The following is a 20558-nucleotide window of genomic DNA, read 5'->3' as shown; positions in this document are numbered from 1 at the left end:
TAACCTGACTTTTCTTAAAGGCCAAATACCACAAGACTTGTGATTAGAATTATGAGAGTTGGTAACTGGGTGCTTAAATGCTTTATTTATTGCATCAGAGGGGATTGAAATATGCATTACAATGCAATGCAGCACAGAAATGTTAATATAAGCAAGACTCAGTAGTAAAGATAATGAAATCCCATTGTCCTTAGAACTAATACTAATACTAGGCCTTACTCACTTTGGTGCAGCGGGGATGGAATCTGGCCCTATTTCCCAAATTGATCATTCTTCTAATGTAAAGAAACTCCCAAAGGGCACAGAGCTGACATAGCTGGCGCCTATGCAACCCTTTCTGGAGACACCAGTGTGGGGGTGAGAGGGAGGGGGTGAGTGTGTGTGTGCGCGCACATGTTGGGGATACGACTGGAGCACACTGAACTCTGGCTGTTTGTTGCTTTAGGGGAATATTGCCATTTTGCAAATATTAGAACAGCTCTCAGGCTGCTCTAACCTATTCTGGAGCCAGGGAGAGAAGCAGGGAGGTATAGCAATCTCCCTCTGCCATGCCGAGCAGAAACTCAGCACAGCAGAACACCTGTTCCTACATGTGCAGTATGTCCACTTGGATTGTTTCTGTCTCTAGTTAGCTACAGTATCTTCATTAACTTTTTCTTTTTTAATGACAGATGCATATTAAAGAAGTGATTGTGTACCTCAGACATACCAAGTTCAGAGTATGGTACCATTTTCGTTGGAGGAAAATGTTCGTAAACTTTTCCTGCTTAGTTTTTTTTTCCTACGATTAGACTCTTTTGGGTTCCACCATGACACCACTTACCAAAGTACATGTTAAGTACATTGTTGCCTGTCGTACATTTGTCAGAATGGAGAATTGAGTTCACTGGGGCTCCTCTTCAGGGGAACAAGTGTCTATCTGTGCATCTCATTGCAGGCGCAGTGCCATTGCTTCAAGCACTGTGGTGTAGAGACTAGTTTTATTTTATGTTTCAACCACACCATGCCATTTTTGGTTGGGGTCTTGTAAACACAACTTTATTTTACCAGGGCCACCCAGAGGATTCAGGGGGTCTGGGGCAGGGCCAGGTCTTTGGCGGCAATTCAGTGGTGGGTCCCTCTTGGAGGGAAGGACCCGCCGCCAAATTGCCATCAAAGAATGAAGCGGCGGCGGTAGAGCAGCCTAAGTGCCGCTGATTGCGGCTTTTTTTTCCCCCCTCCGGCACTTGTACTCACCGGGCAGCACTTCAGCGGCGGGTCCTTCACTTGCTCCAAGTCTTCCACTGCACTGAAGGACCCGCCGCCAAAGACCCAGAGCAAGTGAAGGGTGTGCCGCGGAAGTGCTGCCGAAAACCCGGAACAGCTTGCGGGGCCCCTGTGTGGCTCGGGGCAAATTGCCCCACTTGTCCCCTCCTCTGGGTGGCCCTGTATTTTACAAATTATTAATCATTAAAACATACAGTCCTAATCCAGCAGAAGTCAATCTCCTGGCAAATGCAGTAGTTTGCCTTCAAGCACTCAATTGCAGGATTAGAGTTCATAACAGTTGTAAGGCCTGGTCTACATTACGCATTTAAACTGAATTTAGCAGCGTTTAAGAGATTTAACCCTGCACCTGTCCACACAACGAGGCCCTTTATATTGATATAAAGGGCTCTTTAAACTGGTTTCTGTGCTCCTCCCCAATGAGAGGAGTAGCGCTGAAATTGGTATTGCCATGTCGGATTAGGGTTAGTGTGGCCGCAAACCGACGGTATTGGCCTCCGGGCGGTATCCCACAGTGCACCATTGTGACTGCTTTGGAAAGCAATCTGAACTCGGAGGCACTGGCCAAGTAGACAGGAAAAGCCCTGCAAACTTTTGAATTTCATTTCCTGTTTGCCCAGCGTGGAGCTCTGATCAGCACGGGTGGCGATGCAGTCCCAAATCCAAAAAGAGGTCCAGCATGGACTGTACGGAAGATACTGGATCTGATCGCTGTATGGGGAAACAAATCTGTTCTATCAGAGCTCCGTTACAGAAGATGAAATGCCAAAGCATTTGAAAAAATCTCCAGGCTATGATACAGAGTCCACAGCACAGTGCTGTGTGACAAGCGTAACGAAAAGCCAAAGAATGAAATGGACGCTCATGGAGGGAGGGAGGGAGGGGGTACTGAGGACTCCAGCTATCCCACAGTCTCCGCAGTCTCCAAAAAGTATTTGCATTCTTGGCTGAGCTCCCAATGGCTGAAGGGTCAAAAACATTTTCCCGGGTGTTTCAGGGTATATGTCGTCAATTTACAGCCTTCCCCCTCCCCCGAAAGAAAAGGGGAAAAAAAAAGTTTCTCCCCTTTTTTCAATGTCACCCTATGTCTACTGCACGCTGCTGGTAGATGGGGCGCTGCAGCGCTGAACACAAGCATTCCCTTCCTGATGGCAGATGGTACAATACGACTGATATCCATCTTCATCATCAGCCCGTGAGTGCTCCTGGCTGGCCTCGGTGAGGTCGGCCGAGAGTGCCTGGGTAAAAATGGGAATGACTCCCGGTCATCCCCGGCAGATGGTACAGAACGGCTAGTAACCGTCTTCATCATAGCAACTGGAGGCTGAGCTCCATCAGCCCCTCCCCACCTTCATGTCTAAAGAAAAGATTCTGTACTGCCTGGACTATCATAGCAGCAGGAGGCTGGACTCCTCTCCCTCACCACCCTTTAATGTCCTGCCTGGACTATCATAGCAGCTGGAGGCTGCCTCCCCCTCATTTTATCTCACTAACAAGTCAGTGATTCTTATTCCAGCATTCTTTATTACTTCATCACACAAATGGGGGGACCCTGCCACAGTAGCCCAGGAGGGTTGGAGAAGGAGGGAAGCAACGGGTGGGATTGTTGCAGGGGCACCCCCTAGAATGGCATGCAGCTCATCATTTCTGCGGGATCTCTGGGTCTCTGACATGGAGCAGCTGTGCTCTCTGGTTCTCTAATACACTTGCCCCATATTCTAGGCAGGACTGACTCTATTCTTAGACAAAACATAAAGAAGGGAATGACCTGGGGAGTCATTCCCATTTTTGTCCATGCGCCCCCAGCTGACCTCAGCGAGGCCAGCCAGGAGCACCCATGACAGCAGCAATAACCATCATCTCATCACCAATTTACAATGGCATGGCAGATGATGCAATAGGGATGGTAACCATCTCTGCTACCTTGCAAAGGCAAATGAATGCTTCTGTGTAGCACTGCAGTACCACGTCTGTCAGCAGCATCCAGTACACATACGGTGACAGTGACAAAAGGCAAAACGGGCTCCATGGTTGCCATGCTATGGTGTCTGCCAGGGCAATCCAGGGAAAAAGGGCGCAAAATGATTGTCTGCTGTTGCTTTCACGGAGGAAGGATTGAGTGATGACATTTACCCAGAATCACCTGCGACACTGTTTTTGCATTGGGATCTCAACCCAGAATTCCAATGGGTGGGGGAGACTGCGGGAACTATGGGATAGCTACAGGATAGCTACCCACAGTGCAACGCTCCAGAAATCGATGCTAGCCTCGGTACAGCCGAATTAATGTGCTTAGTGTGGCCGCATGCACTCGATTTTATGCAATCTGTTTTACAAAACCAGTTTATGTAAAATCGGAATAATCCCGTAGTGTAGACATACCCAAAGAGTGCTCCTTTAAATGTATCCGCTCAACCCCCAGATATTTCATTTTAAACCTTAATTCTATGATGTTCAGAACGAATGGGTTAAATGAAAGTACTGAATGGGTGGAGGAAGGGCCTGGTACCTTTCATTGCTGTTCTTATGAATGACTGTAGACCATGGAAATACACCAGTTACTTACTTATATATCCTTGCGACTCTTTCTGCATGGCTGTTATTGGACAGTCTTTATGTGTTAACAATAACTGTTTCAGCTGTGCTACCTCATTTTTCAACATGGAAACCTCATTCTAGGGAAAAAGAAAAAGAGACCTTTACTTACGACAGTGGCAAAAAGTTAACAAACAAGTGAGACTTCTCCTGTCACTGTAACTAAGAAAACTGAGCTGCATAGGATTGATCTCTGCACCGAGTTTGGCCCACTGTATGAGAATTCTTTTACACAGTAGCTTTGGGACAAATTCCTTCTGTTACATCAGTGCCAATCGGGAGTAGCTCCATCAACTTGAGCTATTGTAACCTAGTGTACTAGTCTTGCGTCTGGCTGCATTTACTGTGTGTGTTGTAATAGTAGTGTTATTTAAGCACCCTTATTGTCAATTTACCGTATGTTATATACACAATGCTGTAGATCTGAAGTAAGTACATTATGTGTGTATAATTTTGCTTGGTATAATGGAAAATAACACAAATGTTAATTAAAACAATCTTAACAAAGACATTTTTAGTTTAAAAAAATCCTTGCTTCAGATTTTTCTTTGATCTAAAATGTGTCATTTTGCCTTTTTAAAAAAATACGGTAATCTTATCTTGCTTGCAAATCTGGACTCTTCATTATTATGGGTAAGGCTTATAGAATCATATACAGAATCAGAGAGGGAAAAGATCCATTAGATTGTATGGGTGGACCGTCATGATTTGTATAAATTATTACTCGTCCCTGCAATTTCACTGTACGCCATAGCTCCCTCATCCATAGTATGTTAGACTCACTTATCCTGAGCCCCCTCAACAACCACAGATATACAAATACAGTAATATATAGTAAACACATATTTCAGTGATTTTCCAACAACTGCATTTTAATTGGTAAATTTATATAACGTAATTTGTCATACTATATGGTCAAAATGCCTTTTGGTACAAACAAGATTAGTTTGCCACAAAATAACTATTTAAAATTGACCAAGTAGTGAAACCTTGTTTTCTTAATTAACTGAGTGCAGGGATTGGTTCATTCTTAAAATTAAAGGAGTTTGGGTTTGTCTGAGAATTGCTCCCACCTCATCTGTTCTAATCCCAATTTTGACTGAGGTTGTGCCTGTAAATTTAACAACTCCTTGGACAGTCTGATTTCACATACCCACCCCCCATTTGTTTTTTTAATTATTGTCCAATTTATCTCCAGAAACTTCCACTTACATCGATCTCTACCAGCTGGTGATTATAGAGCAGGAGTGGGCAAAATTTTTGGGCTGAGGGTCACAACGAGGTGGGGAAATTGTATGCAGGGCTGGGGCAGGGGGTTGGGTGCAGGAGAGAGTGTGAGGTATGGGAGGGGTTGTGGTGTCCAGGAAGGGGCTCAGGGCAAGGGATTGGGGCAGAGGAGGGGTGAGGGGTTTATGAGGGGGTTCACGGAAGGGGGTTAGTGTGCAGGAGGGGTGTGGAGTGCAGAAGGGGGCTCAGGGAAGGGGTGTGAACTGTGGGAGGGGGCTCATGGCTGGGGGTTGGGGTGCACAGGGGTGCAGGATGCAGCAGGGAGCTCATGGCAGGGAGTTGGGGGGTAGGCTGAAGGAGGAGTTCGGGTTCCAGCCCAACGCCGCTTACCTAAAGCAGCTCCAGGGTGGCAGCAGCCCGCACCGGGGCCAGGGCAGGCTCCGTGCATGTCTGCCCTGTCCCCAGCCCTGCGCCGCTCCAGGAAGCACTGTGGCCCCTGGGAGAGGAGGGGTAGAGGTCTCCGTTCCCAGCCAATGGGAGCTGTGGGGGGCGGTGCCTGGAGGCAAGGGCAACGCACGGAGCCCTCTGCGCCCCCGCCCGGGAGCCATAGGGACCTAGTGCCAGCTGCTTCTGACAGTGCCGTGGAGTGTGCGGCGCCACAGGGGGCAATCCTGCAGGCCGGATCCAAAGCCCTGAGGGGCTGGATCCAGCCTGCAAGCCATATTTGCCCACCCCTGTTATAGAGAATGATTGAAAAGCCATTGGTAGATCCAAGGAGATTTCTATGGATTTCTCTCTTTCACACATGCATGAAAAACACCATATTAGTAGTAGAAACAGGGTGTATAGTTAGGAAGAAAAAGGGGCTTCCTTTCTTTACATCTATCCCAAAAGGTCTAGGCATTTAATTTATTAAAATATATAAAAACTAAGAACACTCCCCCCACCCCAATTCTTCTTTACTTTTCAAAACCAAACATTGCTGGTGACACAAGATTCTGATCTTCGGCAACATTGTGGCTCCTTTCTGCTGCTCTGCTTATACAAAAGTTCCTAATCCTGGGATAGCCAGCTATGGGACGCTCACCTAGTATAGGGGATCTTCCAGTGGTCATACCCAATATAACAGCCTTGCAAAGTTTCTAATCTAAGAACCTGAAAACAATTCTAAAACACTTCACTGCATTCAGAACTAAGAAAACATTTTTGACCATTTTGGGATTATGGTGACAGATGCAATGATGTCTATAAATAAATGCAAAGTGTATGGGGAATGAACAGGAAGAACTAGAAGTATTAGTACATAAACTGAATGTGACTTAATAGGTGTGTGGCACTCTAAATCAAAGCAGCACCCCAGAATACCCATATTCACCCATCACACAATTATGATATATTTCATACGAAACATGCCATGTAAGATATCATATGAAAGGTCATGATCTGCTGAAACCTATTGCTCTGTCAAAATATGCATATCATTAGTGTGTGTGAAATTTTGCTCTATGATACAGAAATATGTTGTGAGTTTTAGGGTCTCCACTGCTACTTCTCCAGTGACAAAAAGGAGATCACTCACTCCCAGGAGGTGTTAAATGACCCTTAATCGGCAGGAGAGTTGTAATCAAGGGATTTACAATGCTGTAAGAGGGCTGTGCAAGCATTACACAATGGGGGATTATTTAACTCTGTGACTCAGGAAAGGCCACCAGGACATGTTGGGGCTAGTGTTTTTCAGGTACATGGACTGAGGATATAAAATAGGTGATAGTGGCATCATGCTTTGCCTTTCTTCTCACCCATCTGCACTGGAAGCAACAAGAATGCAAGGAAGACAAAAACTTGAACTGAGGAGACTGGTCCCAGGCTTAAAGGGGCAGGCTGAGTATTAAGAACTATAACCTACCTGCAACATCCAGTGGGGTGAGAAAAACTGCTTGATCGAAATACTGCCTAGTCTAATAAGGTTTAAGATTTAGACTGTGCACTTTCCTTTGCAAACTAACCTGATGCAAAGGAAACATGGAAAGAAAGGCTAAGGCACAAAATGAGATAAACTAGCTATAGACGTAAAGGGTAACAAGAAAACATTCTACAAATACATTAGAAGCAAGAGGAAGGGGGTGGAGGCCAAAAAATGGTCCACAGACCAAATATGGCTCTCTGAGTCCCACAATACAATACGTGGCTGCTCTCATCTAGATTCTAGAATGTGCCATTGCTGCTAAGGATGGGACGAATCCCAGTGTGAAGAGTTACAACTTTTTCAGAGCTGAGTCTACTCTGCTTAAGATAAGCCATGCCTCCATATTTAAAATGAGGGCAGCAGTAAGCAATTATGTAAATAAGCATGGACTTTTGACTCCTGGCAACCTGCAAGAGCAGCCCTTAACCAGAGAATATCAAGGTGCCTTTGGTGCAGATGCTGTCGCCACCTGGACTTTGACTACTTACGCTTTCAGACTATATTTACATTCTGTTCCCTTCTTTTTCTTACCACCAGGCCATTCTATTTATAATCGTGTCCCGCTGTCTTTGAATTAGGATTAGCTGCATACCCTTTTCTGAAGAAGCCTTTTATAGCTGAGTTATGGTCACTTAAAAAAAAATAAAAAGAGTGACAAGAAAAATAAATAAATATATGACTCAGTCCAGTAAAGCCTCTGAATCCCAAGCTTTTTCTGGCTGGTTTTGCTGAAATTAAAATGTGTTTTTCATTTACAAATGTATATCTTGATTGGTCAACTTTAATTATGTCTGAGTGCTCATTATTAATCTAATGTGCAGCAGTAGCACATCTGACAATCAGGGGCTGGTAGTGTACCCAATGCCCTTGAATGTAAACAGTGCTCTATGTCTTGGGAATATAGACAGTAGCTCACACCTGAAGCTGCATATTTGTCTGGGTGAGTTCTTCTGCTTTCTTTTCCAGTGACATCACCCAGACCTTCCTCTTCTGTCTGCAGCGTGTGGCAGCTGCTCGATTCCTTTCCAGAAATTTCCGCCGCCTCTCGTCTGGGTCTTCATCCACCACCCTCCTCCGGCGACCCCCAGTGGGCTGAGGTGGCTGTATTGTCTGAGTGGGCTGCATCTGCTGTGCTGCTGGCGAAACCTAACGGGAAAACAACAAAAACAAATTCAACATAGATGGTGAGTGGATGGGCTCTAGTCGATGCTGCGAATTCCAAAGAGGAAGAAAAAGTGATGTCAACTGGCATTTAACAAAAATACCACAAGGGTGTATTATGAGATGGCAGACTTTCTGGCAAGATATTAGAGTGGCACAAGTAGAAAGACTCCGTCAGATGCCACTTAAATTATTCTTTGACAAAAAGCCAACATGGTTAAGGGAGATTTTTGGAATGGCCTCCTGAATAGCAGCCAGGGAAATTATTTTTCCCTCTTTGGTTATTAAAATGTTTTATTCAAGTTGTGACAAAGAAAGTACCTGATTGATGAATGAAATGTCAGGCTTCTCACGGTGACTTTTAATTAATCAAAGCAAAAGACTTGGGATTTTTTTCATCCCATTCAGACTTTTAGGACATCTCTGTTTCCCATGTTCCTTAATGTATGTTCAAGTATCACACAAATCTTTGGAGAGGCCAACTGTAGTGCTATTAAAACCTTAGACTGGGATTATCTAAGGCATCTAAGGATTTTAGGTGACTGGCTCTTATTAGAAGTGAAGGGGAGTCAATTGCCTAACTCCTTTACTTACCTTTGAAAATCCCAGCCTTAATCATGCTACAGCATCAGTGTGGAATATAGGACTCAGTGGAAGCCTGAACTGTCAAATCAGAATGAATCCTGGTATTTTGGCTAATGGCCAAAACCTGCAAATGGTCTTTGATGACTTTAGGGATTGGGAGTGCTCAGCAAGTTGTAGGACTGAGCCCTAAATTTCAATTCAGGTAATTACAATCTGTCTGCCGCCCAGGCGTCAATTAAAAGCATGCCATCCCCTTGCAAAATTACTTTTCTGTCTGAAAGTTTTATTCTAAAGATCACTGTCACTGACAGAAGTCAGTGAGCATTATTATTCTGTTTTCCAGTTTGTTTATTTTATGCATTGACAGCACTTTGTGTACAGGCAGTTTTACTTTGTTGTTGTATAGCTGGTTGTTTCTCCCTTGTTGAAAAAACTCTACAAAAAGAAATATGAGCAGAAAAACACCAATGGAAAAAAAACCTCATTTAAAGAAGGATTTTTTTAAAAAAAATGCCAGGACCTACTGTTTACGGGATGTTTATTACAATCTGACTTTTTTTAAAATTAGTCAGTTCTTATAAATGCTGGTAGAAAGTCATAAACCATGTCCACACTGCAGTCTCCAATGTTGCTACCACTGGTGGAGTTGCACCAGTGGAGAATTACAGCTTGCTAGTGTGGACACAGTCACTGTAGTTACTAGCATTGTGGTGGTGGAGTAATGTTTGGGACTTTCTTTAGCAGGTAGTGCCCCATAACTGGCTAACGGAGGTTATTGTTGAGCAACGCCAGCTGTTCCCCATCCACTGGGGCTGAGCTTGCTACCTCTTTAGCAACACGTCTGAAATGTAGAGGTCTCAAAAATCGCTTTTAATGTCAACATAACATCAAAGGCCTTTCACTTTCTCACATACACCACCTTTTGAGACTTCAAAGATTGGTTATTTATGTTTCTGGACACCAAAAGCTTTCCTTCGCCTGTTACTCTCTCCATTTCCATCTGGCATAAAAAGCTTTTCTGTCTCTCAGTTCTGTCAGTTGGGTCTGCTGTGCCAACATACGGCTATAGATTTTTTTTAATAGGGTGATTTTATTCTGAATAAATAGCGGATGGTTTAATTTTCAGTAAGAAGTGATCAGTAGTTGGCTAGCAAGAGCCAGTTAACAAAACATCTTCCTTCCATCTCTGGCAGGTATTAATTAGAAAGGCTGCAGTTGCATCACTAATGATGTCACATGGGATAATTAATTGAACCTCCCAGATATATCACGACCCTGAAGTCTATTAGACCTTATCTTGATAATTGTCTAAGCATTATTCTCCAAGGAGTGCTCCCTCTCCACCCCGTATGTTGCACGCTCCATTAAGAAAGAGGATGTATAAGTATTATAATTAGGATTCATTCATTTTTAAGGGCTGCTTATCATGTATCCTAAGCTACACAGAGGTAGAATGGCAAAAAGAACAAAGCAAAATGCAAATGATCCTGCTGTGCCTAAGTTGTCATGGAGGCAAGTTTGATCCAAAGAAATTTCAATGTGAAAAATATAACAATACCCACATAATTTTTGTAATACCTGAAGCAAAACAGCTCCCACAAAGCAGAACATCTATCACTCAGAAAGGGACACACTAAATGATTATTTCTACCTTGATCCTTGATCCAATACGTCCCTCTATTCTTTGCAACTTAACACAGGATTAATACTCATTCATTCATTTTAGCAAAACATAATTCGTTAGGTTCATGTGTGTCTTAAAATGCCTGTGGAAAAGCACGCAATGAATTCTGACATTACGCAAGAGCATGGTGTAGAACAATGGAAGTTATGACAAGGGAGCATGTAGCACACAGCAATTCAGATCATGCCTTTCTTTGACAGGAGGCATGGAACTGAAGTATCAGGCTCAAGAGAAGAAGGAAGTTAATAATTAGTAAAAAGCACCATAAAATTAATGTGTCTGCTGAAGTAATCTGACCCTCAAAGAGGCCAGTGCTGAGTGATTATGGATGGGTTTACAAAGTAATAACCTTGTATTTATTACTTGCAAAACCCTTCTTTTATCCCTGTTAATGACCCCTTTCAGAAAGCGTTATTGCTGTTGTGTATCAGGAGGAGACCATTGTGTTGTCAAAGGAAGCAGCTGATCTATAGATCCTACTTAGCCTCCAGCCAGTGGTTCTCAACCTTTTCATGACAATTATGCCTGTGTACAAGATCAAGACCTTCTCTGTATCAGCTGGTGCCCACAGTCTCCAGTTCCATTGTGGGTGCTCCAAACTTCATGTTCCTGTTTGAAATGAGCTCCCCCAAGGCTTGAAGTGTTCCCAGTGGAATCAGATCCAGCCAGTAGGGTACTAGGCCCCGCAACAGTTCATCATTAAAGTAAAGAACAGGAAGCCCCAAATCCTGAGGCATGTAACAGAAGGAGGGCGCCAATACACTAGCTCATTAGGTTGACCGGTCTATTATTTTTAAATGTTGCGCATTTATTTTTCACTTGTAGTCAATTCATTAAAACACTGGTAGCTCAAATCAGGGCCTTATCCTGCTCCTGTTTAAAGTCAATGGAAGTTCTGCTATTTATTTATATATTTCTATGGTGCTCAACTCAAGTATCTCGGCACCTCAGGGCAAATCCCACAGAGATGGAACCTCCTTTCAAATGGAGTGCCATGCAGAACAATCTTTAGCTACGTCCTTCAAGCAGCCTGGCTGGATGTTCAGTCTGTGCCTGTCTTTGGCAATCATGTCTGAAGCTTTTAGCACCTTACACACACTAACTAATGTATCCTCACAACACCTCTGTGCTCTGTGAGGCAGGTCAGTATTATTACCCTCATTTTAAGATAGGAAACTGAGGCGCAGAGAGATTAGGTGACTTGCCCAAGCTCACAGAGTGTCAAAGACAGAACGGGGAACCCAGGCCTTCTGAGTCCCAGTCTAGTGCTCTGAGCCCCATGATTACCTGTACTCTGTTCTGACTTAAGGACAGACAGATCACACCTCTTTTGCTTTCTGTTATGAGATTATATAGGGTCTTTTACTACAGTTGTTAAAGAGCTCTGGAAAGAAATAATTAATAGATGGAAAAACTACAGAGTTCATAACATTTTACACTGTAAGGAATACTGTAGGAAATCCCACCAACTTGCAGCAAGAGCAATAACAAAGTAAAACAAGATGTCAGTAAATAGTTATTGTGGTTGGACAGTGGAATGTCAAATCCTCTTATTTTTAATGTCTTGTAAGTTTTTCTAAGAGCCGCCCATGATGCATCTGTAAGCAATTAAGTGCTTCACAGATTTAACTCCTCCTGGGTAATAAGAAGTCCTCTTTGTTCTGTATCCATGACTCCTCTCCCATCCTTCTTAACTCAGATGATAACTTTTCTCTCCAGACCTGATATTCTGAATTCACGGCTGACCAAGGACTTTCTCTCTCTTCTCATATCTCCCTGGTTTGTATGTCTTTCACCACCTTAAAATAAGTCTCTTAACATCAGCTCTGCCCATGCTGAAATCCTTATTTGTGAGTTTATTACTTCCTCTATCAACTAACAGTTTTTCTTAATCCCTACTCTTTAAATGTCAGGGGGTTCAGAATGCTGTAGAAAGACAACATTTTCACTCCAAGAAACAAGACCTTCATCTTCCGTCACCTTTGCTGGCTTCCCATCATCTGAATCCAATTCAAAATTACCTTTCTGGGTTAAATCTTTCTCCAGCAACTGGCTTAATCCTCTCTCTCTCTCTGACATAATATTCATCCACTAATCCTCATCTGTTCCCCAGGATAATCTTGGCCTTCCCTCTGTCTCCATTCTGTAATTCTCTACAATTGTAATTTTCTTTCACCTGATCTACAGTATCTGGAACGGCTACTCTCTCGCTACAAGACAATGAATAACTTCAAGTCCGTAATTCTTACCTTAAAATTAGAGGCAGCCCTGACTGCAAACTAGGGGTCTGGATTTGGATCCGAACGTGATGAAAATGCAAAAGCATTCAGACAGTAGTTTCTGGTTTGGTTCCCATGATTGAAATGAGGGCCAGCAGCAAAATTTGGATCCAGAACCAAAGTATAGATATACTTAGATCTGCGGATTTTGTTTGAAGCCATCTATATTTACACCCTTATTTTTTGAGATAGCCTTATGACTGACATTCACTATAAAGTGTCTTGTGATACTTCATATGGAAGTTGCTATACTATATACAAATAAAATATATACAGGGTCAAACTCATCCTTCAAATAAGCATGTGCAATGCCATTTACTTCATTGGGGCTTGTGGGACCATCTCTGAGGGCAGAGTGTATTGAACAGTTTAAAAATATGAGCTGCCAAGTAGTCGTCCAAGCTCCTTAGATTGTGGTGCCCATGAGTGCCATGGCACCCGCCAGGGCATCTAAGTGCACCCGCATACTGACCAGCAAACGAGCATCCGCCAAAATGCTGCCGACAAGCAGCATCATCCAGAGGCTTCGCCACTGAAATTCCACCAATTTGGCGATGCCTCTGGATGACGCAACTTGTCGGCAGTGATGCCTACTGACACTGCCACTTGTCGACGGCATTTCGGTGGCGACGTCTATTGGCATTGCCACTTGTTGGCAGCATTTCGGCGGATGCTCATCTGCCGCCACAGTCCTCCCTGGCTCATCGTCTGGCGCCTGCCAGATGAAAAAGGTTGGGGACCACTCCCTTAGTCTATGTTGACACTGTGTTTTACAACTCATGCAGTGAGTCTCAGAGCTTGTGTCTATGGATCGGAATGTTAAAAACAGCTGTACAGATGTTTGCGCTTGGGCTCTGAAACCAGTCCCCTTCCCCAGGCTTCAGAACCTGAGCCTGAATGTCTACACATCTGTTTTTAGTGCCAGCCCAAGTCTGTGGACCCAGTCTCTGAGACTTGCTGCTGCATGTTTTAAAATGCAGTATGGACGTATCCTTAGTGCACCAAGCTACACAGTATGCCAAACTTCATAATATACCAACAGCATAAATGTACACTTGGCATTTTGCAGAGATCATGACCTGAACAAGCTTTGGGGCTTTTTTGTAGAAAGTTAGACATTTGAAATACATTCTTTTCTTTGTTTCTAAGTAGGTTTTGATCTGAGATTTTTGAGTTAGAACTTGTTGTAAGGTTAACCTGGCAGACAACAACAGAGAAAATCTATTAGCAGCTGGTGGACTTGCTTTTGAAAAGTCATGCACGTGTAATCTGTTTTTTTAAACTTGCATCAGAACAGAAGAAGATGATAGCTCATTAAGTGGTTCTACCTGTGCTTGTCCACCTGAGTGCAGTGGCGGGTGCGGAGAAGTCTGGTGATGTGCCGTGTGTGTGTGAAGGTGCGAGTGGGAGTGATGGTGTGGATGGTTCTGCTGGTGATAGGGTTGAGGATGAGGGTGGTGTGCTGGATGCTGGTGCTGATGCGGGTATGGGTGATGAGGTGGCAGTGTCTGGTGCTGATGAGGATGTGAGTGCATATGATGATGTGGTGTCTGGTCCTGTCGGGAGCTCATCATTTCCATCATATGGCCCATGGTGTTCATATTTCCATTTGACATGGCTGCAGGATGATGAGTCAATGCGGCTTTCAACCTCTGAAACAGAAGAAAAATGGTGGGGGGGGGGAGAGAATTTGAAATCAATAATATGTTTATTAGAGGTTCATTTTTCCAGATTTGTAGAAACTCTTAACACCTGAAAGTGTCTGGTTCTGTAATTTTTGTGATTTTTTTTTCTAGATTTTGCTTCTTGACTAAAGTATACTGCTTTTCATATAACCTTCAATGTCTGTTAGGTTATAATCTAATTTTTTGGGTCATTATCAGTCGAAACCTATAGAACACTAAATATCTGGATCATAATTTAACAGCTACAGATTTTCATATGATTGTGCTAGTATGCTATTGAAGAAAAAGTATTATTTTATTCTTAGTCGGCTCATTAAGTTTAAAGTCTCATGCAGTCTCGTTTTTTTTAAAAAAAGAACACCTGCTAAAATGATGCCTTGAACAAAGATCCACACTAAAATACCATCCAGTAATACAGACATTTTTTATTGCCTCAAAGAAATAGAATATTGACCCCTTTTTTTTTAAATTTCAGAGCCCAAGAACACAAGTCACTTTACAATATTTTACCTCATAAGACCAAACCTTTGTCCTCCCACCAAACTAAACAACTATTAGTTAAGTGTGGTCTTGCCATTAAGGTCCTTTGTGTCTGAGCTAGAAAGCTCAAATGCTAGCTGTGGTTCATTGTTGCATGCTAATTCCTGCCTCAGTGATGTCCTCATATCTTTTACTGATGCAGGAGTTGATTTTTGCAGTTCTAACTCCGGCAAAACTACAGTTAATGTCAACAGGATTCTTCTAATTCTCCCATCCTAGGGTATCCCGCAATAGCCAAAGGACATTTAATCTGAGTAAGTATTGCAGGAAAAGGTTCTTTTGTTCATTGTAATGATAGCTGAAGGTGGAAGATTTTTCCCCCTCAATTATTGGATGGTACCAATGTATTAGCCATATTGTCATACCAACACAGGCTTCACATTGGATTACCTAAGACCAGCTTCCTATTTGAGTCAGCAAAGTCAGTGCCAAAGTTAGTTGTTTTCCAAATCAAAATGCAGCCCCCCCCATCCCCGCCGGCTCCCCCGCCAAAAAAAACCTCCGGTTAGCCAGCACTTTTATAAATCATGAATACCTAAGAAATAGCCCACTCTGTATTTGTCAAAACACTCTGAAGCTCAACTACAGTATGGCTTGTTCTAAATGGCATAATTTTCAAAGCCAAAGATGGGGTAGGAGAGACCTAATTTGAGAATAAATGTTTTCTTTTAGCTACAAAAACTGTGGCTATTACTGTGGAGTGACTTCAAGCAGAACACAATATTTTGTTTTCTTTCCATGGTCCCTTCTACCACATCCATTTATCTGCGACAGTAAATCAAGAGAGACAGGGAGAAGCCTGACATGCAGCTGGTTTCAGTCAATACGGGTAATTTCCATTTGGTCTGTGTATTTTACAAGCTCCTTGTTCACATTTCCCTATGGGAAGGTGGGCCAGCTGCCCTGGATTTGGATTCTGGTAAGAAACCAGCTATCTCCCCCATTCCGTCCCAGTGCAGCGTTCCGTTAACTTCACACTTCACACACACCCCCCACACCCGAAGGCAATTTATTTTTCATTAATGAGAAGCTGCTGCCAATTAGAAATATTTGGGGAACTATCAACATTTTCCCTTGTCTTCAGCAAGATCAACTGTTTGTGTTGTAGAGCACTGGAAAAATCCCCAGGAATTTAGTAAACTCTTTGCATTGTGTATGTGTTGGGGAGGTAGGAGAGATTTCAGTTCTGTTGTTCGTTTGGGTCTGGTAATTCCAAACTGCTGTTTTATTGTAGTGTAAAATACAATGTGATGGCACCATATTTACATATTTTCTAGTGCATTTCAAGGCAAAGGGACTCAAACAAATATATGATCAAGTACCCAATCGTGCTCCCATTCACATCAGCAGAAGTTATGCCACTGACTTTAAAGGGCACTCCTGGTGCTCGGCAATTCCGAAAATTGGACTAAGAAAGAAGACAAGTGAGTACTTGGAACTCTGCCATTTTTTCCTGACAGTAGGTGGCATCCACGTTGCTGAAGATCCCCACACTGTTTCCTTACCTTATATTCCACCTCTAGATGTCTCACCTCAGAGTAACCAGCCAGCTAGCCCAAAAGGACTGCAGGACATTTCTTCAATAGCCCCTCATTGCAGATCATTAGTTAACCAGAGGGACTGCTACTGAGCATCACTGAGCAAACCCTGCCCCTAGCAGAAATGGGTAGCAAGAGACTAAGAAGAGGAATTCACAATGAAATTAGGTTTCCTGCATGCCATGCAATTTGTTTGACATCTCTACTTATTTTTTGCCATTTTTTCTCCTGTGTCTCAACATCAATAACTTGATTGTCGAAAAAAATGCCATTTTTTTCCCATCAGGAACTTCCCCTCAACATCTCCAGTGGAAAAAAAATTGGTGTTTTTCAGTGTTTTTAGAAGAAACCAAAAGTGAAAAAACAGATTTTTTTTCCGATCACTAAGTTTTTAAAAAGTGAAAATAATTTGGCATTAGACATTTTCTGTTAAAAATAAAACAAAACCTGAACCAGGGATGGAAAAAAACAATCAGTGAAAATATTTGTTTCCTTCTAAAAGCTATTTTTGTTGAACAGAAATTTAAGTAAATTATTTTGATCATCTCTAAGCTTCAATCACTGCATGAAATAAAGCTGTACTGTCCTATTCATCTTTTGTTTTTTCTAAAGCTCTCATCACAGTAGTACTCCAGGTAAGGACAGTGAGGAAGCAAGAAAGATATGAATATTAATGTTTTTCTAATTCTAATTCAGTTTGTGCTACTGCACTCATATAGATATATCAAGCAGTTGGTCCCTTTTCCCTGCTTGGTGCACATGCCTAAATCCCATTAACATCAGTGAAGTAACATGACCAACTGTAGTATCAGCTTAATGTCTGCAATGTCCTTTATCAGAGACTGTAACATGCCCTTGCAAGCAGATGGAGTGTGATCTGAAAGGTATTTCCTAGCTCTAACTATTATGTCCTAGTCCAGGGGTTGGCAACTTACGGCACTCGTGCCACCTTTGGCATGTGAGCTGATTTTGCCTGGCACGCGGCTGCCAGCCAGGGTCCTGGCTGCCGGCCCCGCACAGCGCGCAGCCGGCTGAGTGAATGGAACCCCAAGCTGGCAGAGGCTGAGTGGGGCCGGCAGCTGGGACCCCAGATCGGCAGCAGGTGCGTCCCCTGGCTCTCCCCTCACTGTGCTCAGGTTCTGCGGCTCCTGGGAGTGTGAGCTGACGGGGCACGGGGCCCCCAGCCTGGTGTGGGAGAGAAGGCAGCAGCGGTTCACACTCCCGGGAGCCTCAGAGCCTGAGCAGCCGTCGGCATACATCCGCTGCAGGAGCCCCCCTGGGGGGTGCACTGGGCTGCAGCCCAGGCAGGCGCTCCCCCTGGCTCCCCCCCTCACCGCGCTCAGGTTCTGTGGCTTCCGGGAGTGTTAGCTGCTGCCGTCGCTGCCCCTCCCGCAGCTCCCCCCTTCCTGCTGCCTCAACACTCCACGTGGAGTTTTACCTTCACATGGATCCAGCGTCTGATTGACATGGGCATGGTAAGGGGAGTTCTGGGGGACAGTCAGGGAGCAGGGGGAGGGTTGGATGGGTTGGGAGTTCTGGGGGTCCTGTCAGGAACAGGGAGTAGTTGGATGGGGCGTGGGAGTCCCCAGAGGTCTGTCTGGGGGAGGGGTATGGATAAGGGTTTGGGCAGCCAGGGGACAGGTAGGGGGTGGGGTTCTGGGGGGCAATTAGGGGCAGGGGTCTCAGGAGGGGGTAGTCAGGGGACAAGGAGCAGGGCGGTTTGGGGGTTCTGACAGGGGCAGTCGGGGTGGGAAGTGGGAGGGAGTGGATGGGGGCAGGGCTAGGATAGGGCTCTCCCCTCTTTTTTGATTGCGGAAATATGGTAACCCTAGGCAAGGGAGGAGCCAGGGGGCACATGGGGGCTGGAGCCTGCATACGTCCACTGAGCCTGCAGGAGCCCCTGGGGGGGGCGCTGGGCTGCAGCCTGAGCAGGAGGGGGGGGGGCTCAGCTCCTCCCCGCTAGCGGTGCTGCTGCCGCCTTTGCAGGGCTGCTGCCCCCCTGCACTGCGCTGGCTCCTCCATGGCTGGGGCTGGCTGCTGCCGCAAGCGGGACACTCTGGCTCTCCAGGGCCTCCGGAAGGCAGCTCCTCCCTGCTGAGCTGCTGCACTGGCCCAAGCCCGGCAAAGCCAGTGAGTGGACTTGGGGCGGGGGCCACCTGGGTGGGGTGGAGAGGGCTCGCTGGGAGGGGAGGGGCTGTGCACCCTCCAGGGGAGTTCAGGGTATGGGGAGGGGAACCTGGTCTGGGAAGCAGTTCCTGGGCAGGGCTGGCCCCTGGGCAGGCTGGCCCCTGGGGTCTATAAAGGCTTCAATGGACCAATGTGCAGGGGTGGCGGAGGCGCAAGGTGAAAGTTTCGCCTAGGGCACAAAATATCCTTGCACTGGCCCTGCCCCAGGGGGTGCATGCACCCCAGGTTAAGAACCACTGCACTAAACTGGTAAGATCTGCATCTTAATTTAATTTTCAATGAAGTTAAACATTTTAAAAAAACTTGTTTACTTTACATACAACAATAGTTTATAGACTTAGAGAGAGAGAGACCTTCTAAAAATGTTAAAATGTATTACCGGCACGCGAAACCTTAAATTAGAGTGAATAAATGAAGCTTCTAATAAAAAGCTAACTCTGTTGTCCTCCCAAAGTCAAATTTGCTGAACTGAATTAATCTTTAAGAAGAAATGATCAGTTGAAAACAATGAAACCGGCAATAAAACAAACTGCAGAGTACACAAAAGACGTACCATCCGAAGTAACCACCTCAAAACTTCTGAGATCTGGGTCTGAACCTATGGTGGGCTCTGTAGCTTCATCTCTGACTGCCACCCATATAAGTTGATGACATCATCTCACAAGATCAGATCTTCAGACACTGACCATTATAATTTTGTTATTTATGGAAGTGTCACACTTGGAAGTTGTACAATGGTAGTGGCTGACAATAGTACAATGGCGTTCATCACAAAAGTACCATTCATTAGTGATGGCATTGCTGAAGGGATGTCCATTGTTTTGGGAGTGCCTAAGTGTAGTTTGGACCACAATGGAAGTCCCAGCATAAATAACAGTAATAACACCTACCTTCTATTTAGTGATTTTCATCTGTAAATCTCAAAACATTTTACAAAAGGAGGTAAGCATCATTATTCCTGTGCACAGAATATTTTTGACTTCTAATTATTTAGAAAAATAAGTTCCCTGTTAATTTGTTCTATATCCATTTTGATGAATAAATGCCCTATAACAGGGACAGAAATATGTTGGAGAAACACACTTGAAACATACCTCTGTGTTTCTGGATTATTAAACGGAAGAAGTGATATTTGTGAAATGATACAATTGACATTTATTTGCACAGAACTCAGGAAATTCAAAGTTAAGGTTCCCACAATATTTGTAATTCAGCCTACGTGTGTCCATTATTATTTCCATTTTTATCCAGTATTTGATTATTCATTATTCTAAGGAAAGGAAGGAGTGAGAGCCACAGAATAAAGACAATGGACTTAAAAAAAAGTAGACTTTAATAAATTCAGAGAATTGTTAGACAGAGTTCCAGGGGATGAGAATCTAAGGGAAAAAGGTGTTCAGGAGCAATGGCAGTTTCAAAACAACTATATTAAAGACACAACAGCAAACTATCCTGATGTGCAGGAAAGATAGAAAGAATAGTAAGAGGTCAATATGGCTCCATCAGGAGCTCTTTAACGAAGTAAAAATCAAAAAGGAATTTTACATAAAGTGGAAATGTGGATGAATTACTAAGGAGTACAGAAGAATAGCACAAGTATGTAGGGACAAAATCAGAAAGGTTAAGGTACAAGATTAGTTATACTAGCAATGGACATGGAAGACAAGAAGAAGAGGTTCTTTAGTACACTGGGGCAAGAGAAAGACAAAGAAAAGTACAGGTCTTCTACCTAATAACAGATGACATCAAGAAAGGTATTTATTACCTATTTTGTTTCAGTCTTCCCTAAAAAGGTAATTGTGACCAGATACTTAACATGATTAATATTAATCACATGGGGGAAGG

General features: G+C 43.9%; 1 protein-coding gene across 3 annotated transcripts in view; it reads right to left on the bottom strand.

The window, feature by feature from the left end:
- CREB5 (cAMP responsive element binding protein 5) overlaps positions 1-20558 on the bottom strand; it is a 361410-nt gene that overhangs the window by 7004 nt on the left and 333848 nt on the right. For all 3 annotated transcript variants that reach the window (XM_030550853.1, XM_030550854.1, XM_030550855.1), the window contains 3 exons: positions 14092-14415; positions 7973-8200; positions 3833-3941 (listed from right to left, as the gene is read on the bottom strand). In XM_030550853.1, the coding sequence (XP_030406713.1) occupies positions 3833-3941; positions 7973-8200; positions 14092-14415 (661 nt within the window). The remainder of the gene's footprint in view (positions 1-3832; positions 3942-7972; positions 8201-14091; positions 14416-20558) is intronic.

This window comes from Gopherus evgoodei, chromosome 2 (assembly GCF_007399415.2).
Source record: "Gopherus evgoodei ecotype Sinaloan lineage chromosome 2, rGopEvg1_v1.p, whole genome shotgun sequence".
Classification (NCBI taxonomy): Eukaryota; Metazoa; Chordata; order Testudines; family Testudinidae; genus Gopherus; species Gopherus evgoodei.
The sequence above is the reverse complement of the archived record's forward strand: the minus strand, read 5'-3'. Positions and strand labels throughout refer to the sequence as shown.